The sequence below is a fragment of the Hyla sarda genome, chromosome 4 (genome assembly GCF_029499605.1).
Source record: "Hyla sarda isolate aHylSar1 chromosome 4, aHylSar1.hap1, whole genome shotgun sequence".
NCBI classification, from domain to species: Eukaryota; Metazoa; Chordata; class Amphibia; order Anura; family Hylidae; genus Hyla; species Hyla sarda.
In genome coordinates, this window is record NC_079192.1 from 122,620,453 (window position 1) to 122,634,750 (window position 14,298).

The 14,298-nt window shown below is 39.4% G+C and overlaps 1 protein-coding gene across 3 annotated transcripts in view; it reads right to left on the reverse strand.

Annotated features, from left to right (window-relative positions):
• ANPEP (alanyl aminopeptidase, membrane) overlaps window positions 1-14,298 on the reverse strand; it is a 101,205-nt gene that overhangs the window by 20,001 nt on the left and 66,906 nt on the right. For all 3 annotated transcript variants that reach the window (XM_056571975.1, XM_056571977.1, XM_056571976.1), the window contains exons 5-11: window positions 8,848-8,977; window positions 7,716-7,870; window positions 6,638-6,751; window positions 6,106-6,249; window positions 4,011-4,076; window positions 3,368-3,433; window positions 2,401-2,579 (exon numbers count right to left, since the gene is read on the reverse strand). In XM_056571975.1, the coding sequence (XP_056427950.1) occupies window positions 2,401-2,579; window positions 3,368-3,433; window positions 4,011-4,076; window positions 6,106-6,249; window positions 6,638-6,751; window positions 7,716-7,870; window positions 8,848-8,977 (854 nt within the window). The remainder of the gene's footprint in view (window positions 1-2,400; window positions 2,580-3,367; window positions 3,434-4,010; window positions 4,077-6,105; window positions 6,250-6,637; window positions 6,752-7,715; window positions 7,871-8,847; window positions 8,978-14,298) is intronic.

Genomic DNA, 14,298 nt, shown 5'->3' on the forward strand with positions numbered 1-14,298 from the left:
AAAAAAAAACTTAATCCTATCAGTATTTATCAGCTGCTGAGTTGAGTTTTTCTTTTCTGTCTGACCACAGTGCTCTCAGCTGACATCTTTGTCTGTCTCAGGAACTGTCCAGAGCAGGATAGCTTTGCTATGGTCATTTGCTCCTACTCTGGACAGTTCCTGAGACAGACAGAGGTGTCAGCAGAGAGCACTTGGTCAGACAGAAAAGTACAACTCAACTTCCTCTGGAGCATTCAGCAACTGATAAGTACTGGTAAAATTAAGATTGTTTTAATAGAAGTAATTTACAAATCTGTTTAACTTTCTGGATCCAGTTGATAAGAAAAAAATAGTTTTTCACCGGAATACCCCTTTAAGCACAGCCCTCACGTCAGCCAGAGAGGTGCGGAGCTAGCCAGAAGACTCAGAGGATAGCCATACAGCCACTACTACACTTTAGCAGAAGCTGGAGCTTTTCCAAGCAAAAGCAGAAGAACTATGCATAGATGCTGCTGCTATTAACTGTCTGCAGCCCATCATGCTGCCTGTGCACTGTAGGCATAGGGATCTTGGGTTGGGGGGGTGCTTGGACGGAGGAGGGGACATAGCGGTCTTGAAGAGGGGACAGAGAGGCCTGGAAGGGGGAGCAGAGGGGTCTGGAGGGGACAGAGGAGTCTGGAGGAAGAGGAGGACAGAGGGATCTGGGGGGACAGAGGAGTATGGGGGTAGAGGGATCTGGAGAAGGAGTATAGAGGGTTCTTGGGGGCATAGGGGTCTGAAGGAGGAGGACTTAGGGGTTTGAGAGTAATGGGGGTCTGGAGGAGGATATAACAAAGAAATATCAAGTGAGGAGCCAGTCATGTCCAGGCATCAAATTCTGCGGAGGGAAGATGTAGCTGGAAGAAGTACTGATGTCTGGACAAGCTGAAGATAAAGATTACAGAGAAGATGTCACAGAGTCAATGACATCATTGTGTATTCTCCTGACTGTGTCCCATTAAAGCTGTAGTCACTTATAATTTCTGTAGTGATAATGAGTGAAACTGTACCCCAATCTCCAGGCATGATGGGAATTGCACCTGTGCAACAGGTGGAGGGCCACATGAACATAAGTGATCAGTGGGGGTCCCAGGAGTCGGACATGCACTAAAAGAAATGGGCTGCCTTGTCTAAAATGCCTGGCCTACCTATTTAAATAATCTAATTACATTTCCCCACTGAATCTATTAAGTCATTCATAGCAACTAAATTCATGTTATCATTCTTCTAAATTGCCTTGTAAAGAATTATAATAATCTTTATTTATATAGCACAAACATAAGCAGCATGCACAGAATATGAATCAGATTGGGGTATGTGTAACTTCTTACTTAAAACATGTTTTATAGGGCATGCTTAAAGGGGTACTCCGCCTCTAGACATCTTATCCCCTATCCAAAGGATAGAGGATAAGATGTCTGATCGCGGGGGTCCCACCGCTTGGGACCTCGGGATCTTGGCTGCAGCACCCCACTGTCATTACTGCACAGAGCAAACTCGCTCTGTGCGTAATGACGGGCGATACAGGGGCCGGAGTATCGTGACGTCACAGCTCTGTCCCCTCATGACGTCACAGCCGCCCCCATAATGCAAGTCTATGGGAGGGGGCGTGATGGCTGCCACACCCCCTCCCATAGACTTGTATTGAAGGGGCGGGCCGTGATGTCCCTGCATGGCCCGTCATTACGCACAGAGCGAGTTTGCTCTGTACAGTAATGACAGCGGGGTGCTGCAGCCGAGATCCCGGGGGTCCCCAGCGGTGGATTAGGGTGGTGCCAGCTAAGAGAAAGGCAGTAGATAGAGGAAGACTGGCTGCTCTGAAACCAGTGGATACTGAGAAAATGGCAGCCCTTAGGCCTAGAAAGAGGCCTTGACATCCTAGTCACTCTGAAAGAGTTGGCAGGGAGTAGTCTCTAGTCTAGAGACATGTGAAAAGTGACAGTCTCTTTGAATACAACTTTACCTTAGTGGATCTGTTGGAGCATTTCCCTAGATTTTCTAAGTGGAGTTTCTAGGCACAATTACCCTCAGAAATTCCCTGGCCTGATCCACACCTTAAAATTATTTGTGTTCTCAAATTTGTTCTGCAATATTTCTGCAATCATCAGGTATGCTGTGTCAATAGGTTATTCTGCAACTATCAAGCATGCTGTTTTAAATCTGTGTTTTATAACCACGAAATGTGTTGTGCCACGGTGGTTAATAAATTAAAGCAATTTGTTGAACAGAAAAAGTTCTCCATTATTTAAGAACATGAGACTCTTTTTGTTGTAGCCACTTTATCCAACAGCTCCAGATCGATTGGATGATAAGGCCATCATATCATCATATCCATCAGTACATTCTGTGCAGGGAACCATTTGGTTTACACAATGTACTCACTTAAATTCTGATGGCCGAGTGACTGTTGAGTTGGGGTCTAAAAGAAAATGTTTCTGTCTTAGAGAGCCATCTGCTGTATTTATTGTCACCACTGGGAAACCCATCTGCAAGACCCATGTGTTCATGATCCTTTCAATCGAGTCCGGAAGGTAAACTCTATTGGTTTCATTGTCATAGGCCTAGAACAGAAAAGGAAGAAGACTTTATTAAAACGGAACTACTAACATTTCTGTTCCATATGTATGTTTGTCATTGTCGGTGCTGGGGTTAGGGCTACATGGTTTCGTAATCTCTTAAATGACAGAAGAATACACATGTTCAATATTTTTTACCCTATTATATAAAATGGTATAGAAATCTTGCCAAAATGCACATGAAATATATGCCCCCTATAAAAATTTAAAAAAAATTAAAAAAACAAGCGCATAGTGGAAAAATCTAATTGTTTTAATTTGAAAGCTATTAAGAATTTAACTTTAGTGTTTTGCGTCCCACCCCCCAAAAACATCACAAAAAAATGACAGTTTTCTTTTGACTATGCCCCCTATTGTTTGTGAATCCAGCCTTATATGTCACACACACTTTTTTTCATGCTTGCAAAAAAACTTTCATTTCAAATGTTTTTCATTAGATTGGTGGTGCTTTTCTATTTAATATGTCTGTAATATGCACTTTTTAAAATTGTATAGTGAAGCCTATGGGCAAATAACACTAGAGACGTATGAGCCATGAAACAATGTAAAAAATATGTTATTAATAAAGTTAAAGTTTAAAAACCTGTCTAATACACTAATCTTAAAACTAATAATGTGCTTAGTAGTGTTTAGTAGATGGGACAGAAGGAATTATTTTCATCCAACATGGCTACAAACCATTCAGAAATTTGCATTGACGTTGATTCGGTTATAAAAGATAGTTGAACAGTTCTCTGTTTATCAAAGAAAATGTATCACTATTCTAAACTTACTTCTTGTAAGGAATCCCACAGATTATTGTACACTGTATTTTCATATTCAAATTCTTTAAGGTAGGCCTAGGAAAATAAAAAGAATAAAGAGTTAACACTCACCTAAGAATAATAAGGTCTTATGAATATGGCAAAACTACATACACAGACATATATTGAACCTTGTAGATCCATATAGAATATAGAACCATGTAGATCCATATAAGAACTATACAGAGGTACATTATAAGCCCATAGATTTCTGTGATTTTTGTTGCAAAAAATAAATCCCCAGCATTCCCTAATTACTTTCGATTTCCTTCATATTTGCAAGACATAGGGTAAAATCTACTTCAAATTCCACTTATTCCATCAATTTAGCTATTTTCCCATTCACAAACAACAAATCTAAAGAAATGGACACTAACTGGTGGTACTTACTATCAGAAAAATGTCATTGATGACAAAAAAATAAAATAAAATTAAATAAAATGAAACAATAGAACAGAATAGAAGAGAGAATAGAGTTTACCTATGAGATGGTGGGCCCTAAAGTGGCCTCTATGACTACTATTACGGAATGTACACCCTTGGTTGCTTGCATACTGCAGATAACAGCTTGTAAGCCCAAAGCTAAATGGTCTGATAAACAGATGGTACTTACTTGCAGGCCCTTTACAAAGAGTTCTTCAGTGAGGAATGAAGACAACATCCGAATAACTGATGCACCCTGCAAGTGCAATGAAAAACTCAGTATCACAGATAAAGTCATTTCCTGTTCATTTTGCTTTATGTTGTTTTTTTTCTGCAAAATACTGTTTACTTGATGAATACAGAATGACAAACAAAATCAGCCCTGGCAATGGGTACTCTCATTAAAGTACATCTTTTTTTATGAAAAAGAATATGCAAAAATGTTTCTAATATATGTTAATAATAATAAAAATCTTGTTTTTATTGCTTTTTTCACATTATAAAACCTGGTCACTAGATGTCACCCTATATGGCTCAGGAAGCATTCATCCCAAACACCCCCCCCCCCCCCCCCCTTGAGCACGTTCGGACCACTGCTGGCCGGGCAGCGTGGTCCAAAATGCACGTTCACAGCTCGCTCTCTGCTTGCATATGAAACAGGCAGAGAGCGAGCACAGCACTCGTTCGCCCGCAGCATGCGAAATTTGAATCTCCCCGCCGCCCTTCATATGCCTTTTCTCACTGCAGCACTCGCGTTGCAGTGTCTCATGCTGGAGACATAGAGAGGGAGACGAGAGCGGAGACGCAGCGCAAAATTTGAAGATCCCCGCCCCCTTCATATGCCTCTTCTCACTGCAGCTCTCTGCTGACCTCTGCTGTACATTTTAGGAACTGTCCAGTGCAGCATATGTATACTTTGGGGATTTTCTCCTGCTCTGGACAGTTCTTAAAATGGACAGCAGAGGTCAGCAAACAGCACTGTGGTCGTGACAGAAGAGAAATAAAAAAAGAAAAGCATTTCCTCTGTAGTATACAACCCCTAAAAACTACGGATTAAGGATTAAGATTTTTTTAATAGAAGTAATTTACAAATCTGTTTAACTTTCTGGCACCAGTTGATTTAAAAAAAAAAAGGTTTCCACGGGAGTACCCCTTTAAGGGGTTATGCTTGTATTTCATTTTAAACTGTATTTAAGATTTTTCTTATATGCATAATAAAATCTATATCAAAAGCTTCTTAAACAAATTTGTGCAAGCTCTATGGTGGGCCATTGCTGTCTAGTAACTTGACATTTGACCTGCATTAGGAATAACAATTACTGTTACCAACTATTGGCTAATGCTAGGTTTAGAGAGTAGGGAAATTCTTATAACTTAGATATTTTTAACAGCAACACCTTAAAGGGGTATTCCTGAAAAAAAGTTTTTGTTATATCAACTGGTTCCAGAAAGTTTATTTATTTATTTATTTATTTATATAGCGCCTACAGATTCCACAGCGCTTAACAGATTTGTAAATTATCACATAGAAAAAGGTTAACCTGGCACCATCCGATTATAACTCCCATATGCAATCAATCACCTGCTTGCAAGCAGATGACACTCCAGCCGTGCCACAATTCACTACTGCGTTAGGTGTGCTTCACAATGTAGACAGAGTTCAATCATAGACCAGTAGAAACGAATGTGCATTGGAGCACTCACCTCAGACGCCAGGTATGTGGTGCAGAAAAAACGCCTTTATTTTCGTTGAAAACGAAAATAAAGGCGTTTTTTCTGCACCACACACCTGGCGTCTGAGGTGAGTGCTCCAATGCACATTTGTTTCTACTGGTCTAAGATTTGTAAATTACTTCTATTAAAAATTCTCAATCGATCCAATAATCATCAGCTGCTGAAGTTGAGTTGTTCTTTTCTGTCTGACAACAGTGCTCTCTGCTGACATCTCTGCTTGTCTCGGGATCTGCGCAGAGCTGAATAGGTTTGCTATAGGAATTTGCTTCTACTCTGGACAGCTGCCGAGACACGTGTCATCAGATAGCACTTAGACAGAAAGGAACCACTCAACTTCAGCAGCTCATAAGTACTGAAAGGATTAAACTATTTTAATTGAAGTAATTTACAAATCTGTTTAACTTTTCTGGAGCCAGTTGATATATATAAAAACATTTTTTTCCCGGAAAACCCCTTTAAGACTGTATGGAGTCTTCAGTCCAACCATGTTAAAGGGGCAAGAATGTGACAAGTGTGTGTATGTGTTTACTCAAGTATGTTAAACAATTTACCTTACTATAGGAGATGGAATCAAAAAGTGAACTTATTTCTGATGGAGTGTTCACTTCCTCTTCCTTTGAAGTGAGCGGATGAGAAGAGGCTAATGCATCAACAGCCATCACTCTGTGTATATCGTACAGCACAGCCAAGTCTTTCTGTAATTATCGGAAAAATTTATTAGTACCATAGTTTTGTCACAACTGTATATTTCTAAAACAGTAAACCATTGTATTCAATTGTCCGTGGGGTTCTATTGGAGGCGATTGTACAGGCCTTTGTTGTAGATACCCCATTGTGTATATCTATACAGGTTGCAGGACTACACAAATGGGATCCACCAACCTGTCCATAGCAAACTCAGCCATGTAAAAAAAAAAAAACTGCACCAGGAACTTTAATTGCACAATAGCTAGACATTGCTGTCTCCCTATATATAAATATATTTTATGATATGAATACTGTATTAGGCTTTGCACGTTGGCATAGAACAGTCATAATGCATATGAAAGATGTTATTTTACATGAAAATCTTAAGTAACCTACTATGTTCCAAGTGTCTTCTGCTTTGTCTGCTCCCAAGTATTCCACATAGGAGGCAAAACCTTCGTTCAGCCAAAGATCATTCCACCATCGAATTGTTACAAGATTCCCGAACCACTGCAAAAGAGGTAAAAATGAGAGCTGTTGCAAGCAAGGGGTATTAAGTAAACCATTTGCCGTACACTCATTTTAAACTTTACTGTTAGTTCATCATAGTCGTTTGATACATTCACTCTTCTTATTTCATATCTCATAATGTCATGTAGATTATCCCAAGTAAAATCATCAGACAGACCCGAAATACCATGTTACATGAGCATGTTATTATCAGAGCAGTTTGTTTTCCAGCTAGTTTATACGCATGCTGGTTTTCCTTTGGCAAGATCATTAATGTAATAAATGCCTTAAAGGGGTATTCCGGGTCTATACATCTTATCCCCTATGCTTTGGATAGGGGATAAGATGTATGATCGCAGGGGTCCCGCCGCCCAGCGGCGGGACCCCTTCGATCATTCATCGTATCCCCTATCCTTTGGATAGGGGATAAGATGTATAAACCCGGAATACCCCTTTAAAGGGCTATTCCCCTGAAAAACATTTTTTTTTTAAATCAACTGGTGCCAGAAAGTGAAACAGATTTGTAAATTACTTCTATTAAAAAATCTTAATCCTTTTAGTATCCGTTCAGTATCAGCTGCTGTATGATCCACAGGAAGTGCTTTTGTTTTTGAATCTCCTTTCTGCCTGACCACAGTTCTCTGTGCTGACACCTCTGTCCATTTTAGGAACTGTTCAGAGTAGGAGCAAATCCCCATAGAAAACCTCTCCTGCTGTGGACATTTAATAAAATGGAAAGAGGTGTCAGCAGAGAGCACTGTGGTCAGGCAGAACGGAAATTCAAAAAGAAAAGGACTTCCTGTGGCTCTTAACTGCAGCTGATAGGTACTGGAAGGATTAAGATTTTTTAATAGGAGTAATTTACAAATATGTTTAACTTTCTGGCACCAGTTGATTTAAAAAAACATTTTTCCAGTGGAGTACCCCTTTAACATGTAGTACGACATAGAAAAAAATAACCAACCTGATGTGCCAGCTCATGGGCTATTACTGTGAGTACCCTCTCCTTGTTGCCAATGGAAGATTCAAAAGGGTCATATAGGAGTGCAGTCTCTCTGTAAGTGACAAGTCCCCAGTTCTCCATGGCTCCTGCACTGAAGTCCGGGAGAGCTACCTGGTCTAGGGAAGAGATATTAAAGCACTCATTTTATTATACATGTCAACACACAGCTTTAGACTTGGAATAGATGTACAGTGTACTCTTTCATTATGAAGAAATACTCAGCATAAAATCATATGCAAAAATAATAGCTATTCCCCTTCAGCATCATACTCTTCTTATTTTAACTAATGTTGGCTCGTATTACAAGTAAAACTAAGAAATATAATTTTGACATGTGATGGAAAAAATGGGCACGAAATTGTCAATTCTGTTGCAGATTTGTTGTGGATTTTTTAATTTGCATATAACACATGTGGGTTTTAATATACGAAAAAGATGTATCGTCCAGCACTCGGAATGCAGTAAAAGAAGTTTTGCTTTATTCAAGGATCATCAGACAATAGTCACAGACAGAGAGAAAGTGTCTGACGCGTTTCGCACTTGCGTGCTTAATCGTAGACTACGAATAAGCACGCAAGTGCGAAACGCGTCAGACGCTTTCTCTCTGTCTGTGACTATTGTCTGATGATCCTTGAATAAAGCAAAACTTCTTTTACCGCATCCCGAGTGCTGGACAATACATCTTTTTCGCATATTAGTACCTGGCCGAAGGCGGGACCGGCACATCAGCGCACAGGTGGTGCGGATTTCCCATAAGGTGGTGAGCGGAGCTAGAAATTTGCACAAACATGTGGGTTTTAATACAGATTTTACTTCATTGGAAAAGGTCTGCAACAAGTGGACCCCCCTCCTGCACTACATTCTTCTGTCTGCCAAGCAAAGATGAGTGTCTTCAACTTGGCTGCAAACTGGGACCAAGCAACAATTGTACCCAAGAACCTCTACAGGAAATTAGTCTTTGTTCATGTGGGTCCTTGAGTATCACAATAAAGAGACTTCTTTTAACAGTAGTGCCTGTTTTTATATTTCTCCTCAAAGTTTTACATTTGAATTCCTATTTTACACTGAACATAAATGCAATATATTTACATACCTGATTTTGGAAGTGGGTAAGGTGCGCCATAATATTCCTCAAAGAATTCCAGAATTTGTCTAGTGACATTCAGTGCATAGTCTCCTTGCTTCTCATCCACAATTGCTTTTTTACGACCCCAGATTTTAACCTGTATGTTGTTATAAGATTAATATAAAAAATATATATTTCCTGATCATCACTGCTAATATGTATTTTTCTGAAGATCACAGAAACAGTTTGCCGCTACTTGTCATCCAGCATTGGTTTTATGTTCAGTCAATAGAAATTATTCATTATTTGTTTTATATATATGAAGTTAAGGAACATCCAATAAGGCAGTGATGAAAAAATAATATATAACTTTTATTCTGATTCTTTTTCTAAAATACGAGAGTTAAAAAGTCCATAGCTAGCAGTATAGTTGGTCAACACAGGACCGTGCTCATGAGATGGGTATGGGGTAACAGGTGAATACCTATATCTAAATAGTCCTACCTCATCCTAGGACTATCCCTCACTACATTTAGTGTGGGTGGGGGTGGGGTTTGGTGATTTCCACTCGCAGGTGGTAAGCTAATTAATCTCTCATACTCCTGTCCAACGCGTTTCTCCCACTTGTTTTAAGGGTTCATCAGGGAACCGAGGAGGGAATAATAGGCTACCAGTATATAATCATATCACACAAGGGTACATAGAAATAGGTATATATGGACTAAATTCAGATCAGTAGTTAGTCAAGATCAGTAGATGGTCAAATACAGACCAGATAAACACTAGATAGAAGAGATGGATATGTCAGTCAGTCACTGGCAAGTTGGAACCACAGTTGATGTCCAGATTGGTAAGTTTACAGTCCGAAATAGTCATTCAGAGTGATGTGTACACCGTCAAAGAGTCCAGAGTCAATCTAATAACCGCAACCCACCATGTCATAACTTTAAATTCAGTAAAACCTATAAATTATCTATATATATATAACACCACAGCCATATAGGGTATGTGTTATCACATCCATGTAGATTCCAATATTGGCGATGGCACAGAGTGATTATTACTTCCACACAGGTATATAGTAACACTCGGGTTCTATACATATATAGATGAACTGTGAAGACATAATTAGACAAAAAGATGTGTTTGTATAAGGAATATTATGATAAGATGATATAGACAAAAATAAATAAATCAATAGATAAATTCATACCTTGGTTTTAAATAACCATGTATGAAAGCTTGGGTGGTTGATTCTCCTATGTGGACTGGCGGTGTTTATTGTACTCTGGACCATGTGATCTAAAACAAGCATCATATTCCATTTACATTATGCATTGTTGCTAGTTGTCATTTATAGCTCACTTCTTATTTATTATTACTCACCCCAGCAAATGATGATAATGCCCTGGTAGATCTACTGACAGATTGCCATCTAAGGTCTAATTAGACCTTCCACTTTGGGGCCTGAAGTGAAAGATACAATACAGTGCAATGAGAAAAGATATGTGCCCCAAATTGGACGCATATAGTTTCCAACAATAACGGAGCCCTCCCTTGGTCTGAAGGCACTTACCCTGTCCTTGGCCTCTAGATGCTTGGACATCACTGGATGGAAGTGATGTGCCATGATCCCGGCACTCTCACTGTTTTATACCAGTGAGCCGGAAGTATGTCATAGGAGGCGCGGCTATGTGCCTTCGTTGTACTTATTAGGTGAAACGCATCCGTCCCCGGAAGTTGCTGGGTATGGAACGCAGCCCTTACAACTTCTACTGCCAGATGCATTAAAGCAGTTCCGGTTAGTGGAACGCACATGCGCTCCAGAAGATAAATTCCGGCCTCCTTTATAGTGTGATGTTCCGGTTGGTGGAACGCAAATGCGTCTCACCACCGGATCACTCCGATGGTTAAGTTGGTGGAACGCATATGCGTTTCACCGCTAGGTACATGGGGCAAAATGCATAGTTTGGGGGGCCAGTAAATGGAAAAATTGCTAGGTGTTTTGCTACAAACCTAGACAGTTTAGTATCTTTACAGATATTGAATACCAGTGACTGAAGGACAATTGATAATGGATGCATGAAGATATTAAAGTGTATATATATTTTATATAGTATTGCACATAGTATCATGGCCAAATAATGTTCCTGCGAAGAAGGGGAGTATCTATAACATAGAATTTTCCCAATGGTTAGTGGTATAGATTAAATCAAAGACAGAAAAGGGGGCACAAATTAGAGGGAGTCATTTAGACCCCGTAATGTAGATTAATCAAGGTAAAGGTGAAATACCTTGAATAGAAGGCAAAAAATGAGAGAGTGAGAGAAAGTCATTTAGACTTTCGTGGTGATAGGGTACCAAATACAGTTCCTACAACAATAGGTAATATCTATAACATAGAATGTTCCCAATGATTAGTGGTATAGATTAATCCAAGTGAAAGTGAAATACCTTAAATAAAATACCTTAAATGAAAGGCACAAATGAGAGGGAGTCATTTAGACCACGTGGTGATAGGGTGCCAAGACGGTAGATCCACTTGGTTTCCTTCTGCATCAGTATCCTGTCTTGATCGCCCCCTCTTGGATCTTTCATCAATGCTTCAATGGCTTGAAATTTGAGGTCATACATGTTTTCACGATGATTATTACCTATTGTTGTAGGAACTGTATTTGGTACCCTATCACCACGAAAGTCTAAATGACTTTCTCTCATTCTCTAATTTTTTGCCTTCTATTCAAGGTATTTCACCTTTACCTTGATTAATCTACATTACGGGGTCTAAATGACTCCCTCTAATTTGTGCCCCCTTTTCTGTCTTTGATTTAATCTATACCACTAACCATTGGGAAAATTCTATGTTATAGATACTCCCCTTCTTCGCAGGAACATTATTTGGCCATGATACTATGTGCAATACTATATAAAATATATATACACTTTAATATCTTCATGCATCCATTATCAATTGTCCTTCAGTCACTGGTATTCAATATCTGTAAAGATACTAAACTGTCTAGGTTTGTAGCAAAACACCTAGCAATTTTTCCATTTACTGGCCCCCCAAACTATGCATTTTGCCCCATGTACCTAGCGGTGAAACGCATATGTGTTCCACCAACTTAACCATCGGAGTGATCCGGTGGTGAGATGCATTTGCGTTCCACCAACCGGAACATCACACTATAAAGGAGGCCGGAATTTATCTTCTGGAGCGCATGTGCGTTCCACTAACCGGAACTGCTTTAATGCATCTGGCAGTAGAAGTTGTAAGGGCTGCGTTCCATACCCAGCAACTTCCGGGGACGGATGCGTTTCACCTAATAAGTACAACGAAGGCACATAGCCGCGCCTCCTATGACATACTTCCGGCTCACTGGTATAAAACAGTGAGAGTGCCGGGATCATGGCACATCACTTCCATCCAGTGATGTCCAAGCATCTAGAGGCCAAGGACAGGGTAAGTGCCTTCAGACCAAGGGAGGGCTCCGTTATTGTTGGAAACTATATGCGTCCAATTTGGGGCACATATCTTTTCTCATTGCACTGTATTGTATCTTTCACTTCAGGCCCCAAAGTGGAAGGTCTAATTAGACCTTAGATGGCAATCTGTCAGTAGATCTACCAGGGCATTATCATCATTTGCTGGGGTGAGTAATAATAAATAAGAAGTGAGCTATAAATGACAACTAGCAACAATGCATAATGTAAATGGAATATGATGCTTGTTTTAGATCACATGGTCCAGAGTACAATAAACACCGCCAGTCCACATAGGAGAATCAACCACCCAAGCTTTCATACATGGTTATTTAAAACCAAGGTATGAATTTATCTATTGATTTATTTATTTTTGTCTATATCATCTTATCATAATATTCCTTATACAAACACATCTTTTTGTCTAATTATGTCTTCACAGTTCATCTATATATGTATAGAACCCGAGTGTTACTATATACCTGTGTGGAAGTAATAATCACTCTGTGCCATCGCCAATATTGGAATCTACATGGATGTGATAACACATACCCTATATGGCTGTGGTGTTATATATATAGATAATTTATAGGTTTTACTGAATTTAAAGTTATGACATGGTGGGTTGCGGTTATTAGATTGACTCTGGACTCTTTGACGGTGTACACATCACTCTGAATGACTATTTCGGACTGTAAACTTACCAATCTGGACATCAACTGTGGTTCCAACTTGCCAGTGACTGACTGACATATCCATCTCTTCTATCTAGTGTTTATCTGGTCTGTATTTGACCATCTACTGATCTTGACTAACTACTGATCTGAATTTAGTCCATATATACCTATTTCTATGTACCCTTGTGTGATATGATTATATACTGGTAGCCTATTATTCCCTCCTCGGTTCCCTGATGAACCCTGAAAACAAGTGGGAGAAACGCGTTGGACAGGAGTATGAGAGATTAATTAGCTTACCACCTGCGAGTGGAAATCACCAAACCCCACCCCCACCCACACTAAATGTAGTGAGGGATAGTCCTAGGATGAGGTAGGACTATTTAGATATAGGTATTCACCTGTTACCCCATACCCATCTCATGAGCACGGTCCTGTGTTGACCAACTATACTGCTAGCTATGGACTTTTTAACTCTCGTATTTTAGAAAAAGAATCAGAATAAAAGTTATATATTATTTTTTCATCACTGCCTTATTGGATGTTCCTTAACTTCATATATATAGCTTAATATTTCTCTCCAAGGGCATCTTTATCAATACACCCTGATAGTGAGAAGTCTCATGGGGAAAGGGGTGTTCTTATTGAAGAATAATTCCCCAGTGATACATTAGAAATTATTTGTTTTAGACAAGAACTCAAAGTTGATAAAAACCATTAATGTATACACAAGTTGTTTTTTTCCCATCTATGCAGTGCAATATAATGGAGTTTAATTCTGCGCAGACCAGTCCTTATAAAATTGCTACATGATACCTTTTCTATAGAAGTTAATGTGTATAGAAATGCAAGGAGGAGAGGACAACAGGTTCAACGAGAAACTAGTACATGGTATACCCTTTCTATTTAAGTTAATTGGCATAAAAGTTTATAAGATTGTTTTTCAACATTTTACATTACATAAAGCTTAGTGCACAGAACATTTTCATTTTTGCAGAGACTACCCCAATGAAAAAACTACTAAAGTGACATACCATATACAATAAGGGCTCTTCTGCCAGGCCTCTACATATAGCATTGGGCATCTGTTTCATTGGACCAGACCTAGGGGGAGCTTTATCAAAACCTGTGCAGAGGAAAAGTTGCCCAGATGCCCATAGCATCCAATCAGATCGTTTCTTTCATTTTGTAGAGGTCTTTTTTTTTTTTAATGAAAGAAGAAATCTGATTGGTTGATATGGGCAACTCAGCAACTTTTCCTTTGGACAGGTTTTGATAAATGTCCCCTATTAGGCTTTACCTCACTCTTGCACCAATG